General features: G+C 34.7%; 1 protein-coding gene across 1 annotated transcript in view; it reads left to right on the top strand.

Annotated features, from left to right (window-relative positions):
- The window catches only part of LOC138359850 (phosphatidylinositol-3,5-bisphosphate 3-phosphatase MTMR2-like), a 38,389-nt gene extending 15,521 nt beyond the window's left edge, over nucleotides 1-22,868 (top strand). Inside the window, 11 exon segments of the mRNA XM_069319561.1 lie at nucleotides 5,577-5,687; nucleotides 9,936-10,088; nucleotides 12,737-12,886; nucleotides 13,282-13,448; nucleotides 14,461-14,591; nucleotides 14,832-15,007; nucleotides 15,295-15,402; nucleotides 16,778-16,962; nucleotides 18,289-18,391; nucleotides 18,393-18,491; nucleotides 19,204-22,868. Coding sequence (XP_069175662.1) covers nucleotides 5,577-5,687; nucleotides 9,936-10,088; nucleotides 12,737-12,886; nucleotides 13,282-13,448; nucleotides 14,461-14,591; nucleotides 14,832-15,007; nucleotides 15,295-15,402; nucleotides 16,778-16,962; nucleotides 18,289-18,391; nucleotides 18,393-18,491; nucleotides 19,204-19,338 — 1,518 coding nt within the window. The 3' untranslated portion in view covers nucleotides 19,339-22,868.
- The last annotated feature ends 1,504 nt before the right edge of the window (nucleotides 22,869-24,372 follow it).

Raw genomic sequence — 24,372 nt, forward strand, 5'->3', positions numbered from 1 at the left:
TTTAGATGATTTTAATGCCCTGCTAGAAAACATGGACAAAATATGTTTATAGAGCAACACTTGGCAAATGGAATTTAATATGAATAATTGCCACATTATGGAAAGTGAAATAGGAGAAAATAGGCCACACTCAATCTATAAGTTATTTGAAAAAGCTTTAAATAATTCTGATAAAGAAAGGAATCTTGGGGTTGAAGATGAGTCGCAAAAATAAGGCTGAAGATATGATGTCCAAACCACACATCAGATCTCAGGGTTGTTCTGGATAAATATCCATCAGCTGAGGATCACAAAGAACATTGTGCAAGGAGCATATACTATACTTTCCAAGCTTAGAATAGCTTTTAAATACATGGATGGTGAAATACTAAAGAAATTATTCATGACCTTTGTGAGACAAAGGTTGGATTATGCAGCAGTTGTATGATGTACATATTTCAAGAAGCACATCATTAAACTAGAAAAGGTGCAAAGAGATGCAACTGAATGACTTCCGGAACTGAAAAAGGAGCTATGAGGAGAGGTTAGAGGCATTAAAAACAACCAAAGTTAGAAGATAGAAAAGAGGCAATATGATGTACAAAATGTTAACAGGAATCAACAAAATTGACAAAGAAGAGTTTTTGAAAACTGCAACTTCAAGAACAAGACATATGTTCAAACAAAGGAAACAAAGGTGCCAAAAAAACACTAGAAAATTCAGTTTTACAAATTTTGTGGTAGATGGTCGAGACAAGTTATGTGAGAAGGTGGTGGAGGCCAAAACCATCAGTAGTTTCAACGATAAAGAGTACTGGGAGGACTGGACACCACGAGCGTAGCTCTCATCCTCTAACTACACTTAGATACTGTAATTACAAACACACTGTAGGTAATTACAAACACACACACTAGTTAATTACATATATACATACATGCTGTACATATGTATGTACACATATATATATACATATATATATGTACACATGTATATATACATGTGACCAAAGAGCCAAAGCTCAACCCCCGCAAGCACAATTAGGTGAATACATATATATGTACATATGTGTACATATGTATATTTCTAAAGTTATATGTAAGGAATACCACTATTGACACGTGAATACAACATGTATGTACAAACAAATTAAATAAAGTGAGAATGGAAATAAATGGACTGAGTTAGTCCCATGCAGCACCCAGCCTCATTAAATTAATGCTGAAAAACAAATACTTTGGGCCACTACGGCTAAACTACGATAGATAGTGAATTTTTACTTGGAGTTTCATGCTTTCTGCATGCTAATTAACAGTATCAAAAGAAAGTTTTTCAGAAAATTGTTTTCTTGCACATTACAAATAATGCATCATTATAGCCTGTGCAGTTTATTTATTTATTTTTGTATTTATATATACAAGAGTTCTTACATTCTTGTACAGCCACTAGCACACACAGCATTTCGGGTAAGTCCTTAATCCTATGTCCCCCAGAATGCAACCATGCTAAATCGTTTAACAACCAGGTACCCATTTTACTGTTGGGTTAAACAGAGGTTACAGTTAAAGATTTGCGCCCAGTAAATCCTCCCCGGCCAGGATATGAACCCAGGACAAAGCGCTCGCCAAACGCCAGGCGAGCGTCTTACCACAATGCCATGGGGACCGTTTAAGGGTTAAACCTCCTCTCTCACACTTCACCTACAGTATTTCTGCATTTGTTCTAAATACTTATTGTATTATGTTTTGTACATCTTGATGTGTAAATGTTATATACTGTACACATATATAAATAAGCATATTGGAGTCAATTTACAAGCTTGATGATCATTTTTATTTTGTAAATGTTTCTAAGTATTTTTGTTAAAAAAATTCACCATTGAGTGTTGTGGTGATTAATGGTAAGTATGAAAACAACTCTTTTTCTTATTTTAACTTATTTTAATTGTTACTAAAATTGTGAACAACAGAGAATCAATTTATGGAAAAATTTCGCAATTACACTTAATACTGTAGATATCTTTGTAATATTCTATCTTGGAAATATTTATGGCCTGAGGTATCGAGTTGTTTGGACCATATTTTCTACAGTATTTGAAAACAAAATGCGTTTAGTCTTTTTCTTGCTAAAAAATGTAATAAATACAAATACTTCTATTATTTTTAATTTAACTGCATTTCTGCATTCAGTGGGAACAAAATGCTTATGAGGGCTCCACAGACAAAGGGCAAAAGAAGTTTCAACAGTATAAATATGTACTGTACTTTATGTTCATATTATACCAAACTTTCTTTTGTAATTTCCTTTTGGATTATTCATTTACATTATAATCCAGTGTTAGATCACCTGATGTCCTTACAGCTATAGTCTGGTACCTTGTCATAGGACCATCCCATTGTTCCTGAGGATTTTTTCTAATCTTTATTTTAAACTGAAGTACAATAATGACTTATCATTTATGGCTTCATTGGACAAGCTGTTCCATGGCTTTATTGCCTTGTGGGTGAATTTTTTTTATTGCTTTCTGTGTTATATATGTGTCTTGAGCTTAAAGCTGTTGCCCTTTGTATACATTACATTTGATCTTTTAAAGAAATGGTCTGGATTATAATATCATCCATTTTCTTCAGTATTATAAAAGTCTCGATGAGATCAGTCCTCTCATGTCTGGTTTGCAGGGTTCTTAACCCTGTGGTCCTAAACCATTCTTGGTATGAGAGTTGACTTAGTTCAGGGATGATAACTTACCATAGGCAGCCCTCGATTTGTGCATGGTTTATGTTTTGAAAGATGCCTGTAAACAAAAAAAAATATTTTTTAACTTTTGACTCGGTTATCTACAATATTTGAACAGCAATTCATACTAATTCCTCTAATTTCTTGCCACAAATACAGTACATAATAAAGTCCACAATAATTTGGGCATGCAATGATGCAAGAATGTAATCCCCAAAGTTTTTCAACTAAAGAAATGTGGCATGTGAGTGGTCAGCACACCATTGAGAATGTGGTGGACCTGTACCACAAGTCTACCATGTTCTCTTCCACATTCTTATTGAATAGTACACATACCTATTCCATTCAGTAATCTATGCTGAACCCACATAACAATGAAGTTCACTCATACAATAAAAAATGTTGGTAATGAAAATGCACATTTTCCAATGTTGTGCAAATCAAGGACTGCTTGTAAAATATTTATTACTTCAGGTACAGTATTTATCATTTACATTTTATTTTAGGCTTTTATGAGTTACCCATTATTGTTATTAATGTTGTACCAAAAACAATAATAATTTGTTTAGTAACTCATTTGGGCTTCAAAGTCACCTATTGCGGTCAAAGATAATATTTCCTCACCTAACTAATTGTATGCTATGTGTCATATGTTAAAGTGCAGTAAGTATTACGATCCCTCTCCTTCCCAAAGGTTCATGAATAAAACATAATTTTATGGGGCCTATAGCATAAAGGCTAAAAATAGCTTAATCAAAGCTCTTGAGCTTAATTTTCCACATAAATCACCAACATCGAATAATAAATAGCTTGGAATTGTTAATCTGTGTTTAAGGTTATCCAATCTACACTCGTCTGGTCCTGCCTTAAACCCTCACCTGCTGTTATGATGAAATACTCTCATAATACACATTTAGGTGCATGCAAAAACAACAAAAATAATAATAAAAGGAATAAAAAGAACTTTTGTGACTTTCATGTAAATGGAAACCCCTGAAGAATAAGCTTCCGAGTGCCACATAAGATAACCCCTCCCCTCTACTACTGACTGCCATGTAAGAAACCCTGCAATGGTCTGTTGCTTACTGCACTATAGGAGAAAATTCAAGAGGAGTTGTGGATCATGTAAGAATGTGAAGCCAGCATGACTATATAGCACATGGAAGAAAAATGAGGACAAGATATGAATACAAGGACAGAGTAGGAGCTGCGATTGGAAGGAAGACGGAGCGTAGGAACTATGCACAACCCCCTAGGATAATTGGGGATCGAATGCTTTCCTGCAAGAAGTGAGGTCGTTGCTGTACCAGCCAGCCCAAGTGGCTGGGCATGACCATGTTAAAGAAACACTCAAAAAATGCTGCTTACTGCCTTGGACTATTAAGTAAAACCCGTAGAACTATTATCATGGACTGAGAGAGCCATGTAGAACTACCACATAGGACTTCCTGAGCTGATTATCATACATCAGATATTCAGACATAAACAAGCAAATTTTTTAAAAATAAATCTTCATTTGTTAATTTCGTGAAGCAAGCATCTTGCTACTGTGTAAAGGAAGAAAATACTGTAACAATGTAGAATGTTAATATAGAAATAGCAAGTTGATAATTTCCTTATTGCTTCATGGGATTACAGAATTTAGTTCTTTATTTCCAAAATTGTTATTTTAAAGTTTATCATATTACAAGATAAAAAACCACTGTTAATTAAGAGAGAATAGTAATTGGAAAAGATGGTGGGAAACAGTAGTTGTCTCAAAGACTTTTACAATATAGTACAGTACTCGCTACTATATTTGTGCTTGTATAAATAACTCGTTGGTATAAATTTAATGGTGCCAGTGTGACCAGTGCTCATTGAAGAGTAAAGTTTACCTACAATTAACCTAAATATGAATTATATGTTGGGAATATAATAAGCATACTTTTATAGATTTTTGCAGTCAATTTCAGAAGCATGTCTATGGCTCTAGTGGCTCTAAAGCTACTGTATTGCCTTCCAAAATAACACTTTCCTAGTCTTGACTTTTCAATAGTCTAAAAAATTTTGAATACAGACACAAAATCCCTGTAAATAATATACCTCCAAGAATGTGATGTGTATTTATTATTTGTGTCTGCAGAATTGAGCCATTAGCTCTTGGACCCCGCCTTTCTAACCAATCTATTTTTCTCTCTTATCTACTACATATATTTCTAACACCTGTACACACACACATACACACACACACACACACACATATCCCCAGGAAGCAGCCCATATCAGCTATCTAACTCCCAGGTACCTATTTACTGCTAGGCAAACAGGAGCACCAGGGTGAAAGAAACTCTGCCCATTTGTTACCGCATCGTCCGGGAATCGAACCCGGGCTCTTAGGACTACAACCCCCGAGCGCTGTCCACTCAGCCCCGAGGCCCCTAAAGCATATAGGGGCCATGTATGTGTATATAAGCATCCAAATTAACAGCACAAGCATTGCTTCTTTTAACACTGGCTACATGATATGACTAATCATAGTTTACAGAAATTAACATTGAAGAAATGAAGCCAAGTTGGCTTAGAAAATGTAACAGTGTTTAATAACTATAATATAAAGTTAGACATCAGTAAATGGTACAGTGTACATTTTTGTACATGGTTCTATTTCTTTCCCATTTGACATTAATTGTACTTAGAAAATCATATTCATGGTCTGTTATTCAGTAAAATATATTGTTTGAACTTAATCTTTTATGCCAATACACAAGTTTTAGAATCCTTAATGTGTTTTGTTTGACTTTTGTTATTGGATATATAATTATTAAAATAAACCCGAATTTAAACCAGTAATTTGTTTGTGTGTGTATCAATTCATCTGCAGACTGACGTACAGTACAACCCGCCCATTGACAGAGAAATGAATATCACAGTATTCAGGCGGTTCAGGATCCTACAAAATTTTGGTGGTTATGGAACTGGTCTAATAAATGAGGTTAGCCTGCAATATTTTGTAATGTAAATTGGGGGAACAGGTTTTAATATGAAAGTGTCAAAATTAAAATTACTGAATGAACTAACATTAGATAGTTTTCTCCAAACTAACCAAAATAATTAATACTGGTTTATGGGAGCTCATTTGGACAGTTAGTGTAAAGACACTCATTATTATTGACCGCTCTCACTGCTCGAAATTAAATAAGAGAGAACACAAAACAATTTGGATAACCAAAAGAGTTCCTGCAGAAATATAAATTAATGTAATTACTTTTGCAAATGTTAATTATACACTGTATAACAAAAATTGTCTTCACAATTTCTGAGCTTTACCACTTGGTTGCTTCCTTGGACAAAGTTCTGTTATTCCCATAGACAGAACTACTGTATGCAATCAGAGCATGACGATATTCAGCATCGGTCATACATGAATATTTTTTAATGCTGCTGTAGGGGCATTTTGGAACTTGGGAGGTAAAGTACTAGAGAATACTCAATCCAGCTTGGGATAATCTCAGAAGGCTCAGTCGTATACAGTACAGAGTACTGCTGTTTGAACAGAAGACACTCCTACAGAATTCAGGCTACGCTGGAAACTGCTTTCAGTTGAAAAGCATGGGCATTTTGGCCCAGAACTCATCTTTGACTGCAATGTTTTTCATCCATTATAGATAATTGATACTATAGATAATTCTGTGGACTTGAATTATTCGTATACAGTACTGTACTGTATTTTTAATTGGGCTATGAATGAATTAGAAGGATGTTTAGCAGCAGCATTTGTCAGGCTGAACAATGCACCCATTGTACAGTTGTTTGTCCAATAGATAAGATGAAAAACAAATGTTAGCTATTTAAGACATGAGGAATTTTATAAAACCACTTAAGAGTAGCCATACTGTAGTTATCCTGGAGAAGGAGTATATCATATGTACCAGCACTGTTTCTGATCAAATATAGTATATAATGACTGCATAGTGCATGCAAATGTTTTCGGCAGCACAGGTACACCTCGCTTGGCCACTCAGGAGTCGCATTTGCTTCACAGCAAATTTAAGTTAAATATTATATTTTTAAATGTTTTATATTTTTGCTTACAGCTGTATTACAGTATGGTTTTGCCATATGTTCAAATATTAATATATGTAAATATAGATACATTGTGTGCGGTAATAAAAAAAATTGTTTTTTAAAATGAGCAAACTTTCGATGCAACGGAATGTCAGATGGGCCGGATGAGAGTTTGTCCAAATTAATCCATTAATTGAGAGTACATAGTACTGTATTGGTACTTTAAAGTATACTCGAAACTTTTCCTAGCACTACTTTGTATCACAGGGACCGTAAATCTGGGCTCTGTACATGCACAGACCAGTACATGCACCCCAATAGGCACTTAACTTGTCTGTATACAGTTGTTGCCAGTATCAGCTTGCCTATAGGAGCTGCTGAGCTGCAGTCCCCTAAGACACTCAATGCAGGTGTATGACTCCATGAACCTCACACAAGAATAATAAGCAACTAACAAATGTCATAAAAAGTCTTTAGGTTATTTTCAACATATTTATAACTGAATTTTGAATTAAATCGAGACAAAAATAGAAGTTTCATGCTGCACGATAGTGTAGGAGTTATTGGCACTGCACCTGACAATGTTGAGCTGCATTTGGTGCAGCCCAATCAATCTGTGTGAAGCTTGCAGTGACACAGTCCCTCCATGCTATTTTGCCATGGCTGCCACTGGTTGTTGCGTATCTTTGGAGTTCTGATCTGACTGGTTCGTGTTATAAGTTCTGGTTCAGTTTGTGTTTTAGTGGTAGTGGTTATTTTCCTGTTCTATTTTCCATGGGTTATACCTTGGTTATGTTGTTATTGGCTATACTGCATTTGATTTTGAACTTTCTCATTTTGATCTTGAGCTGCCTTTGCCCATTCTTGTCTTACTGATAAACAGGTTATGCTACCTCAAGGCATGTGCCTTAGCAGCCAGAAATCAATACTGCATATCTCTGGGCAGAGTTTCTAATACCTGTTATTGACTTCAGCCATTATTGTTTCTCCCCTTGTATGGTTTCCTTTGACATGATTATATGGAACTTGGCACTACTAAGATTGAGTTTTTGTCATTACTCCAGTTGGATTAAAGGGGCATCCACACTGGGGGGGGGGGGGGGGGGGTGGCAGCAAATAACTCCTAGGCTAACACACACACAACTTAATAATGGTCCAGGACGGACCGAAATATCATCGTTTCTTCATCTTCTGATGTGTGGTTTGGTCATCATATAAATCTAACTATTTTTCTAATTGACTAGTTTCCTCTGGCATCGCAGAAGAAAACTTTGTTTTAAACATTTTTAAGGCTGTGTATTTGATTGTTAATAAAAGACGAGATGACCCCTTGTTTCATCAAATGGGTCTCATATTTTTTATATTTGTCATCTTAAGTCTTGCCCAAAACATATGTACTGTACTAAGGATTCCGCAATTTAGATACAGTAATTTTGTATACATTATATAGAGGTGGAGCCTCTGAATATTGGTAGTATACTTTATATTTTACAAAATTTGTAGTTATCATTTGATGGGATAATAAACTGACTTGGTGGCTGGTCAGTAATTAGCAGGTGTTGTTTAAGATTCAGCTACTCGGAACAAAATGTTGCAAGAAGCACGGGCTATGGTGAGCCCGTAGTGGACTTACCTGGCACAGGAGCAGGGCTGTAACATGTTAGAATGTAGCTCCAAAGTTCATTATGTCTAGTGCTGTATACTGAATGTGCACTGAATGTCATTCTTGGCCTAACATGAAAGTGCAATTGAATGTATTCTTAATTCAGCTATTTGTTAATGGTTTACCTTGAAAGTAATTCTTTGCTTATATTTCCCTATAAAGTTGCAAATAAAACATAGACCATCTGGTTTCCCTACTGTAATTTGTTTTCCTAAGAAAATAGTTATTGTTTGTAGGACTAATAGATTTTATCCATCCTTGTTTGAAACATTATACGTACAGTAAAAGACAGTAAGTAGGTGAAGTTGTACATAGTATGTAAAGAATGTTTATTTAATTGCTTCTAACCAATTAAATAAAGTACTGCGTAATATATGCAGTACTGTATATCTATTAATCATAGATATGCCTAAATATATAATATACTATATTAGTCATAGATATGCTAAATATATGTAATACAGTATATATAGTATATCTGTAAGTGTTAGATACCACTCTGCTGGGGAGCATTTTCTTCATATTATTATTCATCATGAATTATTCTGTACAGCAGACTATATACAGGGTATGTATGTACAGTATTCCATAGTTTTATGGTATGTAAACAAAAATGCAAGGAAAGTATTTATATGAGAAGTGAGGTGACAGGGAGAAAGTACCAAAGAGTAAGGTGCTTGGACAAAGTACACAAATTGTGTTTATTAAAGTGAATATGCAATTCTTTATGGGACTAAGATTGCATCAAGGAGACTCGGTAGGGGCTAAATGGGTTATCTTTAATAATTGTGAATAATACAGTAATACGTACAGTACATATAATACACAGTAATACATATATACTCTGTAAATATACTTTTTCTTTCTTTGGATACCCATATAAAATTTAATACAAAATACTTCTGTTATACTAAACTTACTTCAAGTCGTTTAGTATTTAAAATTTGCTTCTGTTCTTGTATTTGCATAATGGCAGCTGTTGTAGATAATTGGAAAAATCCTTATCTTGCATGAATTCTTTTCCTTCATTTTCTCCAAATAGCTTTCATGTAGTTACCCTCAGTGCCCCATCTGCTTCCACTTGACCTGTGTCTTGCACTGCTGTGTTTCAGGGACACTTTCATGCCTCTTGCGAAGTGCATTAATGTGTACCTCAGCCCCAGTGAACACAATCTTCCTTATTCTGTCCCATTTCTATTTTAGTGACTATTAATTGTAGTGTGCTTGGCTTGGGATAAAATAGGCTTTGTCTGATTACTGGGATTTAAATTTGTAGTTAAGTATGTTAGTTATCATTTAAGTTGTTCTTAAGCAGCATTTCCTTGTACTGTATTTGTCTTGTTGCCACTGGGAACTTGCCTGTCTTGAAAATGTTGCCTCAAATAGTCTTTCTGTGGCATTTCAGAATAGAAATAGATTTGACTACAGATTTAACATTTTTAATATTTTTTTTGTTAATTTAATCTCTCTTGATACTGTTGTTAATGAATTAAATCGTTGATTTATCAACAGGAAAACCACTCTCGGCGGATGGTGACAGAAAAGCTATTGCAATATGCATTTCCTGCGTCTCATAAGCTGCCTTTCTTTGCTTTTGAGTACTGTGAGCAGTATCCCGAAAATGGTTGGAGTGTTTATGAGCCCATTGCTGAATTGAAGAGACAGGTAAGAACAAGCAGCATGAGTGTTGAAAACCCCATTAATGCTTGTGAGTTTATTGCATCATGATCAGTTTTACCAAATAACCAAGTTTTCTTTTTCTATATAGATCTGATATTGTCTTAATGCCATTTTAGTGAGATCTTGCACTGTCTTGACTTTATGGATTGGTAAACCTGATGAAAATGTGTCATTGGTTCGTACTGTAAATATAACTAGGATATAGTAATGCACAGTGATTTATATTATTTTGTGTTTGCAAGTACAGGGTAGTACACTATAGAAAAAGGAAATTTTGAGAACAGTTACATTTCACATGACATAAGATAATAAATACCTGTACGTTCATACTCCCAGTCTGTGCTCATCCATCACCCTCGATTGCCTCTCAAATTCCAAATTGAACTGGACAGTTGCTGGTAGAGGGATCACTGAATGTGAATGTCTCATAATAATTTTATGCTTATTTAGCTCTTTATTGTAATATACTGTACAGGGTATCCCAGAATTAGCTATCTATTTCTAGGAAATCGGACAAATCTATTCGTAATCTATGTAATTTCATGTTTTTTACCTAATTTTGATGCAAACACAGGTTTATAAATCATGTCGAATCTTTATGGAAAACTTCATATTTGAAGAATTTTCGTACTCCTTCGATACTGTTACGTTCTGGCATTACGTGACAGTATCGAAGGTTGTCCTCTTCCCATGTCATTGTGTACGAATCCAGTTCTTTTAAGTTTGTTCACAAGTTCATGAATCTCTCTATCTGTAGGACCGATTCTGTGAAATCTCCTTGTAAATCTTTCTCTGATTTCATTATTTTGTGATCCTTTGATACCGGATGTCACAACAACGGTGCATTCTTGTGCATTCATTATTAGGATTAGAATTCTGAATGGAGAGAGCACACTTTAGACATTTTTACATTTATAACACATATTAAACATGATAAACATCGATAAACATGAGTTTTAAAAAAATTGTCTGATTTCTTGGAAATAGATGGCTAATTCTGGGACACCATGTAATTTTTGTGTTTATAAATGTTTGCAAATTATTTATTATTATTAACATCTTTATTGACAAAATTAATTACAATTTTGCCTAATCTGAGGATTTTGATAGTCTTATTAAATTGAGGATAATGCTAGTATTCACTGTCATGCAGGACAGAGGGTCATACATAAGACAATAGGTCTAAACTGTAGGCTGGAGCACATATATATCATGGTTACAATCAATGTTCTATTGTATTGTAAAAGAAAAATACTGAGACATATCAAATTTTATTAATTTTTACAGCTGAAAATGCAATACAGTACCATATATAATTTCCTTAACAATAACTTTGTTCCTTTCTTTTGTTTTCTCTCCATATTGGAGTCATGTACAGTACGTACAGTACTCATTCTCTGTTGTGACTTATCTCTATCTTTTGCCCATATCTCAAGAAGCACATAAATTAACTGGAAAAGGTGCAAAGGCATGCTACAAAATGGCTTCCGAAATTGAAAAATCAGAGTTTTTCTGGAGGAAGTGAGACACGAGGTGTTAAACATGCCAAAACTAGAAGATAGAAGAAAAAGGGGTGATGTGATCACCACTTACAAAATACTAACAAGAATCGACCAAATTGACAGAGAGGAATTCCTGAAAACAGCAACTTCGTGAACAAGAGCACACAGATTCAAGCTAAGAAAACAAAGGTGCTAAAAATATTAGAAACTTTTCTTTTGCAAACAGAATGGTAGACGGTTGGAACAAATGAGAAGGTGCTGGAGGCCAAAACTGTCAGTACTGTAGTTTCAAGGCGTTACACGACATTGAGTACTGAGAAGATAGGACACCACGAGCGTAGCTTTCATCCTGTAACTACACTTGGGTAATTGCTCATGGTATCCATCTTCCCAGTACTCTTTATCATATGATGCTTTGAAACTACTAGTACTGACAGTTTAGGCCTCCATCACCACCTCATTTGTTCCAACTGTCTACCACTGTTTGCAAAAGTGAGCATTTTAATTTTTTTTTTCAGCTTTGTTTTCTTAGTGTGAACCTATGTCATTTTGTTCTTGAAGTTGCAGTTTTCAAAAATTCTTCTTTGTCAATTATATAAATTCCTGTTACTATTTTGTGCATAGTGATCATGCCACCTCTCTTCATTCCATCTACTAGTTTTGGCTTATTTAATGCCTGTAATTCTCCTCGTAGCTCTTGTTTTTCAGTTCTGGGAACAATTTAGTTGCATGTCTTTGCACCTTCAGTTTATTGATGTGATTCTTGAGATAGGGGCACCATAGATAGGCTTGAGATAGACATGTTGTGTGGGGGGGAGTGAGTTCCAGCTCTGTACATGTTGTTAGCTGCCAGTTAAAGGATTACATCTATTGTAATTTAAGCTGCAAATTTTAACCAGCTGTCATATTGTAATATTCTTAGGAAATTTTTGTATTTGTCTAGTAGTGCAATCATATACATAAAGGTGAACATTTACCACAGATAATTTTCCTTTTTAATAGGTGTCTCCATCAGCTCTGTAACATAGCAGTGTGTTTAGTTATTGCTGGATGCACGATAACATTGCTTACTGGCATTTGGTAAATGCCCAGTTGTGCATAAAGCTGTAATTTATTATTTTCCCCATCTAGGGATTACCAAATGAATCTTGGCGCATCACACGAATAAATGAACTCTATGAGTTATGTGAAACCTACCCAGCAGTATGGGCAGTGCCAGCAGCAGCAAGTGATAACGACCTGCGTAATGTTGCAGCTTTTAGGAGCAGAGGAAGAATTCCGGTAAGGTTTCAACAGTTATTCAGTAATTGATAAGAGTACTGGATTTTTTATTTACCGTAAGTTGCCAGTAATGATACATTGGTTTGAGCCATTATTGTCTTGGTATATTATGGGAAATATTAAAGAAATAATAACCATATCTTTGCTGCTTGTCTAGGGAAGGTTTGTAGTTTTTTTTTTTTTTAATATTTATGTAAAATCAGGTATTGTATGAGAGCATGAAGGGTGTTAAACAAGCTAGATAGTTATACCTAAATAGGGCTGATAGGAATTTTTGTGAAAGTAATAATTATAGAATGGAACATGCCATGAAAAGTAAGAAGATAGATGGACTGTACTTTTTAAATTTTTCAGGTTTTCATGTATTATTATAAAGTATATGATTTGGTTCACAGGTGCTAAGTTGGATTCACCCAGAAAGTCAGGCAACTATTACTCGCTGCGCTCAGCCTCTTGTTGGTGTTAGCGGAAAGAGGAGTCGTGATGATGAGGCTTATATACAGCACATTATGGATGCTAATGCTCAGAGTCATAAGATTTTCATCATGGATGCTCGGCCCAGGTAGAAAAGAGTATACTTTAAGCGTTTAGGAAAAATATTATTTGACTAAATCTTAAATATATTTGCATGCAATTCTGTTGCACTGCATTTCAAAGCAGCTATTTTCAGTTTATCTATTATGAAAGTTCACTGCAAGTCCTTTTGAATAGTATCATGACCATCAGTGCAAGGTGACAATTTCACCCGTGCAACAGAAATCTTTCATATGTCCCTGTCGATTCCCTTCAGGTGCTAGGTAGGCACAGTAGAAAACTTTAATCCAACCCTGAGTGACCATATAAATTTTACTCAGAATCATTCAAAGCCAAAATATGTTCTCACAAACTGCTAGTTTACCCACCTGGTCACCTAGATGGCTATGTCAACACCTGGTCACAGACAAAGAAAGAGGTCTGTCCACAAGGACTGCTAGATTTGAGGGAGGAAAGAAGAGTATTAAAATATCCTGCTCAGAACGAAGCTTCATGTAATCACTAAGTCAGATAACTGAGCTATTTCATGTGAGTACTTTTTTGGCAATTCTTTGGTGTCACAGCAAGCAGGTTCTTTCAGTAGTGGATTGAAGTATCCTTGCCAGTGAGCTCCCCATCCTTATAGTAGAAAACAAGAGTGTTTGAAAATGTTTTGCCTTAGTGGAACTTAGTTGCCCTGAGCCTGATGTGCTAACTGTGGCCTGTTTGTACTTGGTTGCTCCTTTTAGTGGAGCAAACAAGAGGAGCATGCCAAGAAAAGTTTTTTTTAATAGTACTGTACAGTATTAACACTTTCACGCTTTCGGCAAACGAAAAAAAAAAACTTGCCCCTTGTGTGTGCGCGGCGTTTTGGGTCATATGATCAGCTGGAAATTACTATGTTGCAATTTGTCAATTAGGATTTCACAGTGGACACTTTTGTGACTATTCAAATTATGGTGGGACAATCTGATAGGAAAATTTGTCATTTTGCTGTATTTGTTATAAAGGAGTTGGTATACATTACTAAATGTAACGAAAAAACACTCATTTCCTCTCAGTGTGAATGCTGTTGCCAACAAGGCCAAGGGTGGTGGATATGAGAGTGAAGATGCATATCAAAATGCTGAGGTGCAGTTCCTGGACATCCACAACATCCACGTTATGAGAGAGTCTCTTCGCAAGCTGCAAGGTAAAGCTATTTTTGTTTTCCAAGAAATTTCTTTATGGAGCATCTTGTAACATGTAAATATTTGAAAGCTATGGAAAGTAAAAGAAATGTAGTATAGTACTATGTTGGTGAACTAGTTTATGTAGGCCTACTACAGTATTTGGTGTGCTAATTGGTGCCCAATTGGTGAACTACAAACATTTCTGACAGATTTCCTTAAATATGAAATGTTGGTACTTCTTTCAAACATTTTATTTTCAGAGGTGTGCTACCCCCACATTGACAATGCTCATTGGCTCAGCAATCTTGAAGCTACACACTGGCTGGACCACATTCGATGTGTGTTGAGTGGAGCCCTGCGTATTGCTGACAAAGTGGAGAGTCACAAGACCAGTGTAGTTGTGCATTGCTCTGATGGTTGGGATCGTACTGCACAGGTCAGTTGAAGTTTCCGCCCTGTGAATACGTTTTGGAGTGAAATATCGAATTGTAATGTTACTGTACTTTGTAAATATATTTTGAAATGAAAAGTAACATACTACCTGATGTTTGTTGCAATATAAATGTGGAAAAAATTTATGTAAACTTGTATATATGTACTGTATGTGTATATATGTACTGTAAACTTGTACTGTACTGTATATATGTACTGTATCTATTTATATAGTTTATAATAATTTTTAACTAATTTTCCATTACTAATTGATGGTTTTATCAAATTTAGCTTACAGCTCTTGCTATGCTAATGTTAGATGGTTACTACCGCACCATCAGCGGTATTGCAGTTCTTATAGAAAAAGAATGGCTTAGCTACGGTCATAAGTTTGCTCAAGTAAGTATTGCATCTTGTTTCAATATGTAAAGTGTAGGATAATAGCTGTATAGTACTTAAATTTATTTTTGGGGTTTGAGAATGTATAGTGAATACTTCTTGAATTAATAAGTTGATAGCATACCGTTAAGTTTTAAATTTTTATGAAAGTGAATACATTTGTTCAATACTGAACAGTCATTCATCTGCTGTGTAGTTGTCAATTTCCAATTAGTCCAAGAAAGTTTAGCTAATGGATTGGTTAAAATTTTAATTAAATTCAGAAGCAGTGCAAATTAATGAGTTTGTGGTGAGGTGGTCAGATGCAGCACCTACTCAGCCACAAGAAGCAAGCTCTGCAGTTGACCACCAGAGGCAGAGCATACATGATATTGCGCATCATAGTTTTAGTATTGACTATTCAAAGTGCTAGTTTCACTCATACTCTTGGTTTAGTTTTGACAAATATCAAACATCCTATGAATATGTTGGATAATAAGGTTGATGTCATACCAAAGGCTTTGACTAGTTGCCAAAATAAGTGGACGTGTGTAGTGCTGACTTTATCAGAAAATACATATAATCTACATTAAAGGTTTAGCTTCGTGCACTTTATCCTTGAGCTTCCTTAGCAAAGTCTTACTGTAAACGTAAGTAAACATTTCTAATTAAATGCAGTTTCATCTGCATTATATGTGATGAATTAACACTCGTAACAGCACAACTTAAAGCTTCACCAGAAATCTTCTGTTGAACAATCTTATTTCTTTACTTAAACCTATGAATCCACCTTAGGCTAACCCTTGAACTCCGTAATCCCTAACTTACCAGCAAACTTGGCAGCAATCAAATTCTGCTCTCCAATCACAGTCCCTAGTAGCACACATGTACCTCAGTGTTCGAACACCCAGCCATGGTATGGGTATGGGGGCTCCATAATAAATGTACAAAATGAAAATTGAATGCACATGTGACACTTTCTCCCTGTGCTTATAACCATGCTAGGAGGCTCTTATCTCCATACAAACCTTTCACTCTGTCGAGCTCTCTAACCCCCTCCTCTCACCCTTTCATGTATTTCACTCTTCATTTGCAAGATAGTGATTATCTTCCTCTACCACATGATTCCATCTTCTCAGCCTTGTTCACCCCCTTCCCCCCAATGCTACTACCTACCATATCACTTCCACAATGCAACCACCACAACTCTATTAGTAAAGATATCCTCCACTACACAAAGGTTTTTGTTAAAGATATACAACCATGTAATTGTTTACTTTATGGTTATTTATGATGTATTAAGTATGAATTTCATATGTATGCAAAATATGATTAATCTGTTAGTGATAAGGATGTATAATGCTAAATATGAAAGGCTATTTTCTTACACTTGCAGCGTATTGGACATGGCGATGACCGCCACCAGGATGCAGATCGGTCGCCAGTGTTCCTACAGTTTGTCGACTGTGTGTGGCAGATTATGAGGCAGTTTCCACATGCATTTCAATTTACTGAAGATTTACTCATCACATTGCTGGATCATCTGTATTCATGCCTCTTTGGTACATTCTTGTATAATAGGCAAGTACTTATCATCAAATGTATCAGAACTTTTATCTTCCAAGACATCTTTAGAGTGCCTTTTTTGGTAAATACAATTTTCATTAATCAAGATTATGAAAGTATGCAATGTCAGTTCTTTTATTTTATAATTTATAATTTCAAAATTTTCACTTTTATTTATTTACTGTATTTGATTTTTAAACTTTTGCATATTTTTATGTAATTCACCTAACTGAATGTCATTAGTTTTTATATTATTAATATTTTAAAATGTTTTGTATCATTCATTTTGAAGAATGCTTCCTTTTGAAGTTATTCCTTGCAGTTAAATAGTAAATTATGGACATAGTAAATTATGTCCAAAGTTGCAATGCTACTTTCACTGTTCGGTAACAGAAATATCCCTGGAAAACAAAATTCAGTTAGATTTTCTCATACCCAGTTTTTTAATATAGTATGGTACTTTACAGTGTACTGGTAAAGAGGGTTAACCAGTACACCAAATTTGTATTAAAAAGGGGCAAGCAATGAGTTAACCAGCATATACCTACTTAGTGCAGCATATGCAGCATATGTTGGTGCATGAGTGTTTGTACAGTAACACAATTGCAAGCATCTTGTGGCAAGTTATTTTGTCAGCAGAAATCATTATAATTCTTTGATGATAGCCTCTAATATCATTAACAATATTTTGGCAAGTGTTTCAGGAAGCAGTATAAAAGAGAATGCATGTTGCACAATTAGTATAGGACATAAAATAGAAATTATAAGAGGCTACCCACCACAGGTAGCTTTTGTTTATAAAAATGTTGATTATGGCATTAGCAAAGCCAAGAATTTATCAGCTACTCTATACCTAAAAGTAGGCTATACTTCAAGAAGTAGTGCAGGAACAAATGCGTACAGATTTAACAAATAGTAAGGTGAGCAAAATTTGCTGGCAATTAAGCGGTTCTATTTTTGCTGGTCAAGAATGATGATGCCATCACCCCACCACATATAACTGAATTTCTGTGGCCTCAGTGATAGTGCCTCATTGCCTAATTTAATGATTGATGGTTAATAAATCTTCACAAGTGTGTATTTTAAGGATAAATATTTGTCGTCATATCCTGTTTTTTATTTTCATAGCATGAGAGTTACCTACCCAGATAAAATAAAGTAAACGAAAAAAAAAGAATATGAAAAACATCTAAAAGCCACACTTCACATGCATCATCACTTGATGCTTAAGTAATTTATGGTAATTTTATTATTAAATATTTACTAGGATTATTTTCTTAAGTTCTCATACTTTTAGTGAGTGTTAATTTGTTACCTGATAATTGTTGCTTTTTTTTTTAGTGAACGAGAAAGAATGGAGAAGGAGGTGAAAACAAAAACAGTCTCGCTCTGGTCGTTGATTCTTAGTAATCAGTCGGATTTTGAGAATCCGTTAGATAACCCAAGCAACCCGCCATCATGTTCTCTTTCCTCTCACTTCTATGCGTCATCTTTGTCTCTGGGATAAATATTACTGCAGATGGAACCCATCAATGCGACAGCAGGTATGATTCAAGTGGATTGCTAACCCAAAATACATTAATTAAAAAAAATTGTAATTATTTGCATTGTATTTTGTTATTCTCTTAAGAGAGTTGATTAGAGTATCACCTCTTCTCTAGGGTTTACCATCATTTTGTTTTCACCTGTATGTACTCCAACATCTTTCTTTCCATTGGATTGAACCTACACCTGGATTGGTTAGGTTTACAGCACTGCAGCTGCTGGTCTTGGGTCTTGGTCTCTTATTTGGATTGTGTTTTCTGGGTGGAGGGCCTGGGACCTTGTCTAGGTGTTTATCTGAGGTTTCATTTTATTTTTAAATTTTCAGTGTCAGTACCCTAAAAGTCATTAGGTTCCCCCTCCCTTTCAGGTGGGATCAAGTGTTATCTATCCCAAAGGGACATCCTTGTTGGAGCTTCGATCATTCATCCCTGGATTGGGAGGTGTTTCAACTCTAGGTTTCAAGATTTCATTTATTCCACCACCTTGTTCTCATTAAAGAACCTTGTAAACATTGCACCCCTGATCTCATTCCATCAACCTGTTCATATCCAGATATATAATGGCCCTGTGCCTTTTTCAATCGAACTCGTGCATTTGAAACACCTCGAGTTTATTAGTGGCTTTAATACTGTATAAAAATGTTATAGAAATAAAGCATGAATTGTAACTTGCCGAATAGTAACAGTAATGAAGTTTTCTGATCTTTGACAGGAGCCGGTTCACATTCGTTTCAAGGAACTCCTTCATGTTAAGGGCCAACTTGAAAAGCGGGTTGATGAACTTAGGAGAGAACTAGCAGCAAGACAAACTCACGATTCTCCCCGTGTGGCTTCGGCCATTGTGTGATAAATGTAAGTTTTCGTACTTGTGATAACCACCCGAGGCAACTTGGAGGGAATAATTCCACATGAATGAGATTATTGAATGAACTTGAGTAAACCTGTCATATCAGTATAATGTTGATATTTATCTGTCTAATGTATATATATTTTTCCCTACTTACGAGGTAGGGTAAAAATAGTAGAATCATCCCTAGGTATTAGGCTATTTTTTCTTTCTGGCAGAAAGACTAAAATTGGTCCTGTAGAAAATTTTATGCAGAATATGCATTTGCCTTAAAATCTGTTGTCATTGTTTATACATTTCAGGCAGGTTAGAGAAATGAAGGTAGTTCTTCATTATCGTGTATTATATTAGACAAATTATTTTTTATCTTTGTCAAAGACAAACTAAACAAACTACATTTATTTAAGTAAACCTTATAAGGTTTCAATACATTGACTCAAGGGAATGTTTTTGTATACAAAGGCTGTGGTATATTAAAAACTTAACCCCCATTGTTCCACTTATGTGTTTGTTGCACACACATAAAAAATGCTCATAACATATTAAGTATGCACTTATGTACATTCTCAGCTATCATTAAAATGATCAGAAAGATTACTTGAAATGCGCCTATTACTGGTATAAGAATTGATGTGGAAACGAATGCAGAACAAATGTAACATACCCAGATCATGTCGTAATGTGGGGACATTACAGTTGTTAAGTTATAGATGGTTTGATTGTAGTGGGCTAAAGATTATCATAATTTTAATTATTAGTTATTTATCTTTAATGTGATGTGATAGTTTCTCCTCCAGGAGAAACTATCACATCACATTAAAGAGAGAGAGAGAGAGAAGTTTGCCAGAGGTGAGACTTCGTGCCACACTTGTGATTCGTAAACAGTATAGTTCTTTTTTTAGCTTAAACCCAGTATACATGTGCATAATTTATTAGTAATGAGCAATTGAGTTGTAAATCATTTAGTGAACAGATAAAATACAAAATGCCTTGATAATTTCAAGATTCAGGCCATTTAAAGTTTGTAATTATATCAAAAGCAATTAAAATATAGTATTAAAATCTTGCAAATAGTCTTTGCAAGTCTTTTGCTTTTGGCCTTTCATTTAATTTTACGGCCACTTTGAGCTTGTATTCATTCTATGGGCCTTAATGTAAGCAATTAGCCACTCTGAGAGTATCATGACAAATCACATGCTACCAATCTTACCTGTAAAAGGAAAATCTCTATATTTCAAATTGAATGTCAAGAGTAATAGTACTGTACTACAGTGTCCCTCCCACCTGTTCTACCTGTTGAAGGTTCTGGGGATCCACGTCCCCTCAGCCCAGTTTCCAACTAGGCCTCTTGGTTGCTAGTCTGATCCACCAGGCTGTTTGATGTGGCTGTTTGCAGCCTGACATACGAGTCACAGCCTTCCCCCTGGTACATTGTTAATTTGTTCTTTAATTTGTACTATTGAAATTTGAATGCACTTCACTGAACTAGAATTGTGTATTTATATAGAAATGCTTTTGCATAAGGTAACTTTGCACAAATATTTAATTGTAAGGTGATTCAAGTGAAATATTGAAAATTGAAGCATGTATATACAGTACAGGTACTATAAATATAGAATTGTCATACATAGTTAGTTTTATTTATAATACAATATTTGGAAATTAGAAATTGGATTTAAAGGTAACATGAAAATGCATCTTCCATGCTAGCTGACTTGGATATAGGGTTTCTTAAATTTATTCTGGCTCTTAACTTGTGCTTCACCAAGTACATAACCTAATTGCTTACTTTTAAATGCTGATCAATATCTTTAGTTCAAATTTGTCTCTATATCTTTTGTATTTTCTACTTTTAATTTGAGTGTTTGAAAATTTAGTATTTGCACAGAATTGAACATTTGCACTTATTATTAATAAAGATGGAGCTAAAAATTAAGTATTGTTAGCATAATATGAAAAATATTTATTTTAGTGTTTAATAGAACATTGTTGGAAATCGACGAAAAAAAGGTAAGCGAAAAGAAACGTACTACCTCAGGACACTGAAGGCAATAGTGATGATTCTTTGGGTTTTAGGCCTATGGGAAAGCAACAGTGATGAGGCTTACAGGGAGTTTAGCAGTAGTAGTCGTTTTGATGAAACCTGGACTGGAACTTTGGGCCCCTAAAGTCTAGAGCAGAGTGTACATAATTAATGATCCTGAGGTAATAAAAGGGTGTGTTGTTGGTGCTCTTTATTTGATATTAAATATTACAGGTTGACTCCAACTCATTAGCCCATTAGTGGTTGGCCCATTAAAACATCCATTCTTCCTGTTTAATTATTTAAGCTGTTTTATAGTTATTATAAAGTAATGCAATACTTGAAACTCATGAATGTAGAGTGAAAGACCACACAACTATAATACCTTATAATTTATAAATAATCTAGCATTATGAATGATTGTAAATAAGAGTAAAGTAGCTCGGATCTGAATTGTATAGACAAATTTACCTAAGATGTTAGTAAACAAAGTACAGTATTTGATAAGTAATAGTTGTGTGTGTTTTTTGCTTATCCTTGACATTACAGTGCATTGGGCATTTTATTTTTGTTCAGTCTTTAAGTGTTTTCATGTGTATTATACAGTAAATGTACCTGTAAATTATACAGTAGAAATCTTATAATTTCAGTTATCCTCTGCCCCCTAAAACAAATTGCCTTTAAACTATTCTGCTAGCATGGTGGTAATTTTAAATGTAATTCTCCTTCAGTATCTATTTGAACTAACACTATTGGCTGTAATTGTTAGCTTTTGTGTTTGTCAACAGTGGTAAAGTAAATATACCGACACAAACATTCATTGTAGCTTTAACCGGCTTTACCACCAGGTGATTGTTAATAAAATTAAGTGTTTACGTTATTCTTGAAAAAGTGTTATTTATTTTCAGAATGTTTTCATATTTAATGATTGCCAATAATTGGTGAACAGTTGCTTCGATCTTCATAAGTAAAGATCCATACCAGTGATTGAAAGCTTAAGTGGAAGCATTGTTACAAAAATATATATTTTATATATGTTGGCATCTTCCCCATCCACAAAAGGTTATCTTAGGTTTAGAAATTTAAGATGACAGTAAATATTTGCATTTATGCCATACTGTAACACTGGGCCTCCCTGGTGGCTGTAGCATTATGCCCAAATCATTGGTTGCAGAAGTTTAGTATTATTGTTCTCTCTGGTACTCTTATTAATATAATACTTTTTCACAATGTAAAATACCAAATAGTTTCTTCTACATTCCCTCAAACAGTTTTGGCAACTGTCTCAGTTTTCTTCGTGAATTACTGTACTTTTAGTTAAAGGTCAAGGTTTTTTTAATAATGTATCCTGATTTAACTGCATTATTATAATGCTGTTGATATTCATGCTATAATTTATGGTAATGAAGTGTACATTAAGTAGCCTGCCATATTTTTTGTATTGTACATGTTTTGTATACAAACTAAAATATTGTATAGATATTTGAAAATATATTTGAAATTATTATATATTTCTTTAAGCTGTTTACCTTTGCAGTATCCTTCTAGCAACCTAAGTGAAAATTGTAGGAAAGGGAAGATTTACAATTGTCCAACTACTTTTGCCATATTTTGGGTAAGGAACAACTGACAAATGTGCAGTACTTCGTGATGTAGTGGCTGGCTCCCTGTACCCACTCGCCATGCAGGTGAGAATAACTCATTTTCAAGCCCCCGGCATGGTGGGATAATTCTGCACTGTTCCTTAATTATTTCTGTGCACCCAGTAATATTTGAAGTCCTGGTTGTAAAATGGTTGGTGGATCATGTTCTAGGTAAAAAATTATGCAGAACAATCTAACTGGTTCCCATATCTAGCTTATGATCTTAACCCCAGTAGTTGGGTGCAACTGAGGACAGGCATATTACATGATCATATTGCCTGAACATATTGCCTGAACATATTGCCTGAAGATGTTTTGTTGGAGTGATGAGAAACAATATAATAATGATATTGACAACTGTTCATCATTTGGGATCCCTAATAATTTTCAGTGTTTATGAATCTTGACAAGTCGAGATGCAGAAGGGTTTTGACCATAATACACAACTTTTGTCTGTGGGTCATGAGGATACTGAAAACTGGTAACAATTAATGATTAAAATGTATACTGAAACAAAATGTCACCACTTTTAGTTTCTAAAGTATGGGAATTATTATTACTATTTTAAATTGAAGATGCAGAAATTTCTAATTGAAAGTGACCTTGGTAAAATGATACAATATTGGTCATTGGGGGAAAAAAATGCCCTACAAATATTTAATTGGCATCATATTTAGAGCAGTATTTCTTAGTTTTACCAACTGTGGTACTCTCACTGCTGAGCTCTGTTACCCTGCTTTCTCTTAAAAGTATTGCACTGGTGAATTTGTTAGAATTTCTAGCAGTTTCTATGTTATACACTTTGTTAGAGTGCATTCCAAGCCCTAGAATTATTTAACTTAAACATTTTTCTTGTTTAAGATATAAGATATTTTTTAACTTAGGTGTATCTGTTAAATATACTTCTGTTAGTGTTTTGTAGTTACATGATGAGACCTACATTCGTTGTGTTCCATCTTTCCTATAATCTTTGTCATATGATCTTTTGAAATTGCTAATGGTTTTGGCATCCACCATTTTCTCACCTACATTGTTCCAACCATCTCCAACTCTCTTCACATAAGATAACTTTCATATTTTTCGGCACCTTTGTTTCCTTAACTTGAATCTGTAGTCTCTTATTCTTGAGGTTGTTAGTTTAAAAAATCCCTCATTATCCACTGTGTTCATTCCTTTCATTATTTTGCATGTGGTGTGTATGTGTGTGTATAAAAGTAATATGTAATGGATATGATAGAGAAAATAGGTCAGGAGTCAGTATAATAGGCAATTAACAGTTGGATGGTGGAGTCCAATAGCTGACAGTTGAATCCTGCAGCACAATAGTTGAATACATATGGACAAAATAGCCCCCACACGCTCTTGCTC

The sequence above is a fragment of the Procambarus clarkii genome, chromosome 93, assembly GCF_040958095.1.
Source record: "Procambarus clarkii isolate CNS0578487 chromosome 93, FALCON_Pclarkii_2.0, whole genome shotgun sequence".
Classification (NCBI taxonomy): domain Eukaryota; kingdom Metazoa; phylum Arthropoda; class Malacostraca; order Decapoda; family Cambaridae; genus Procambarus; species Procambarus clarkii.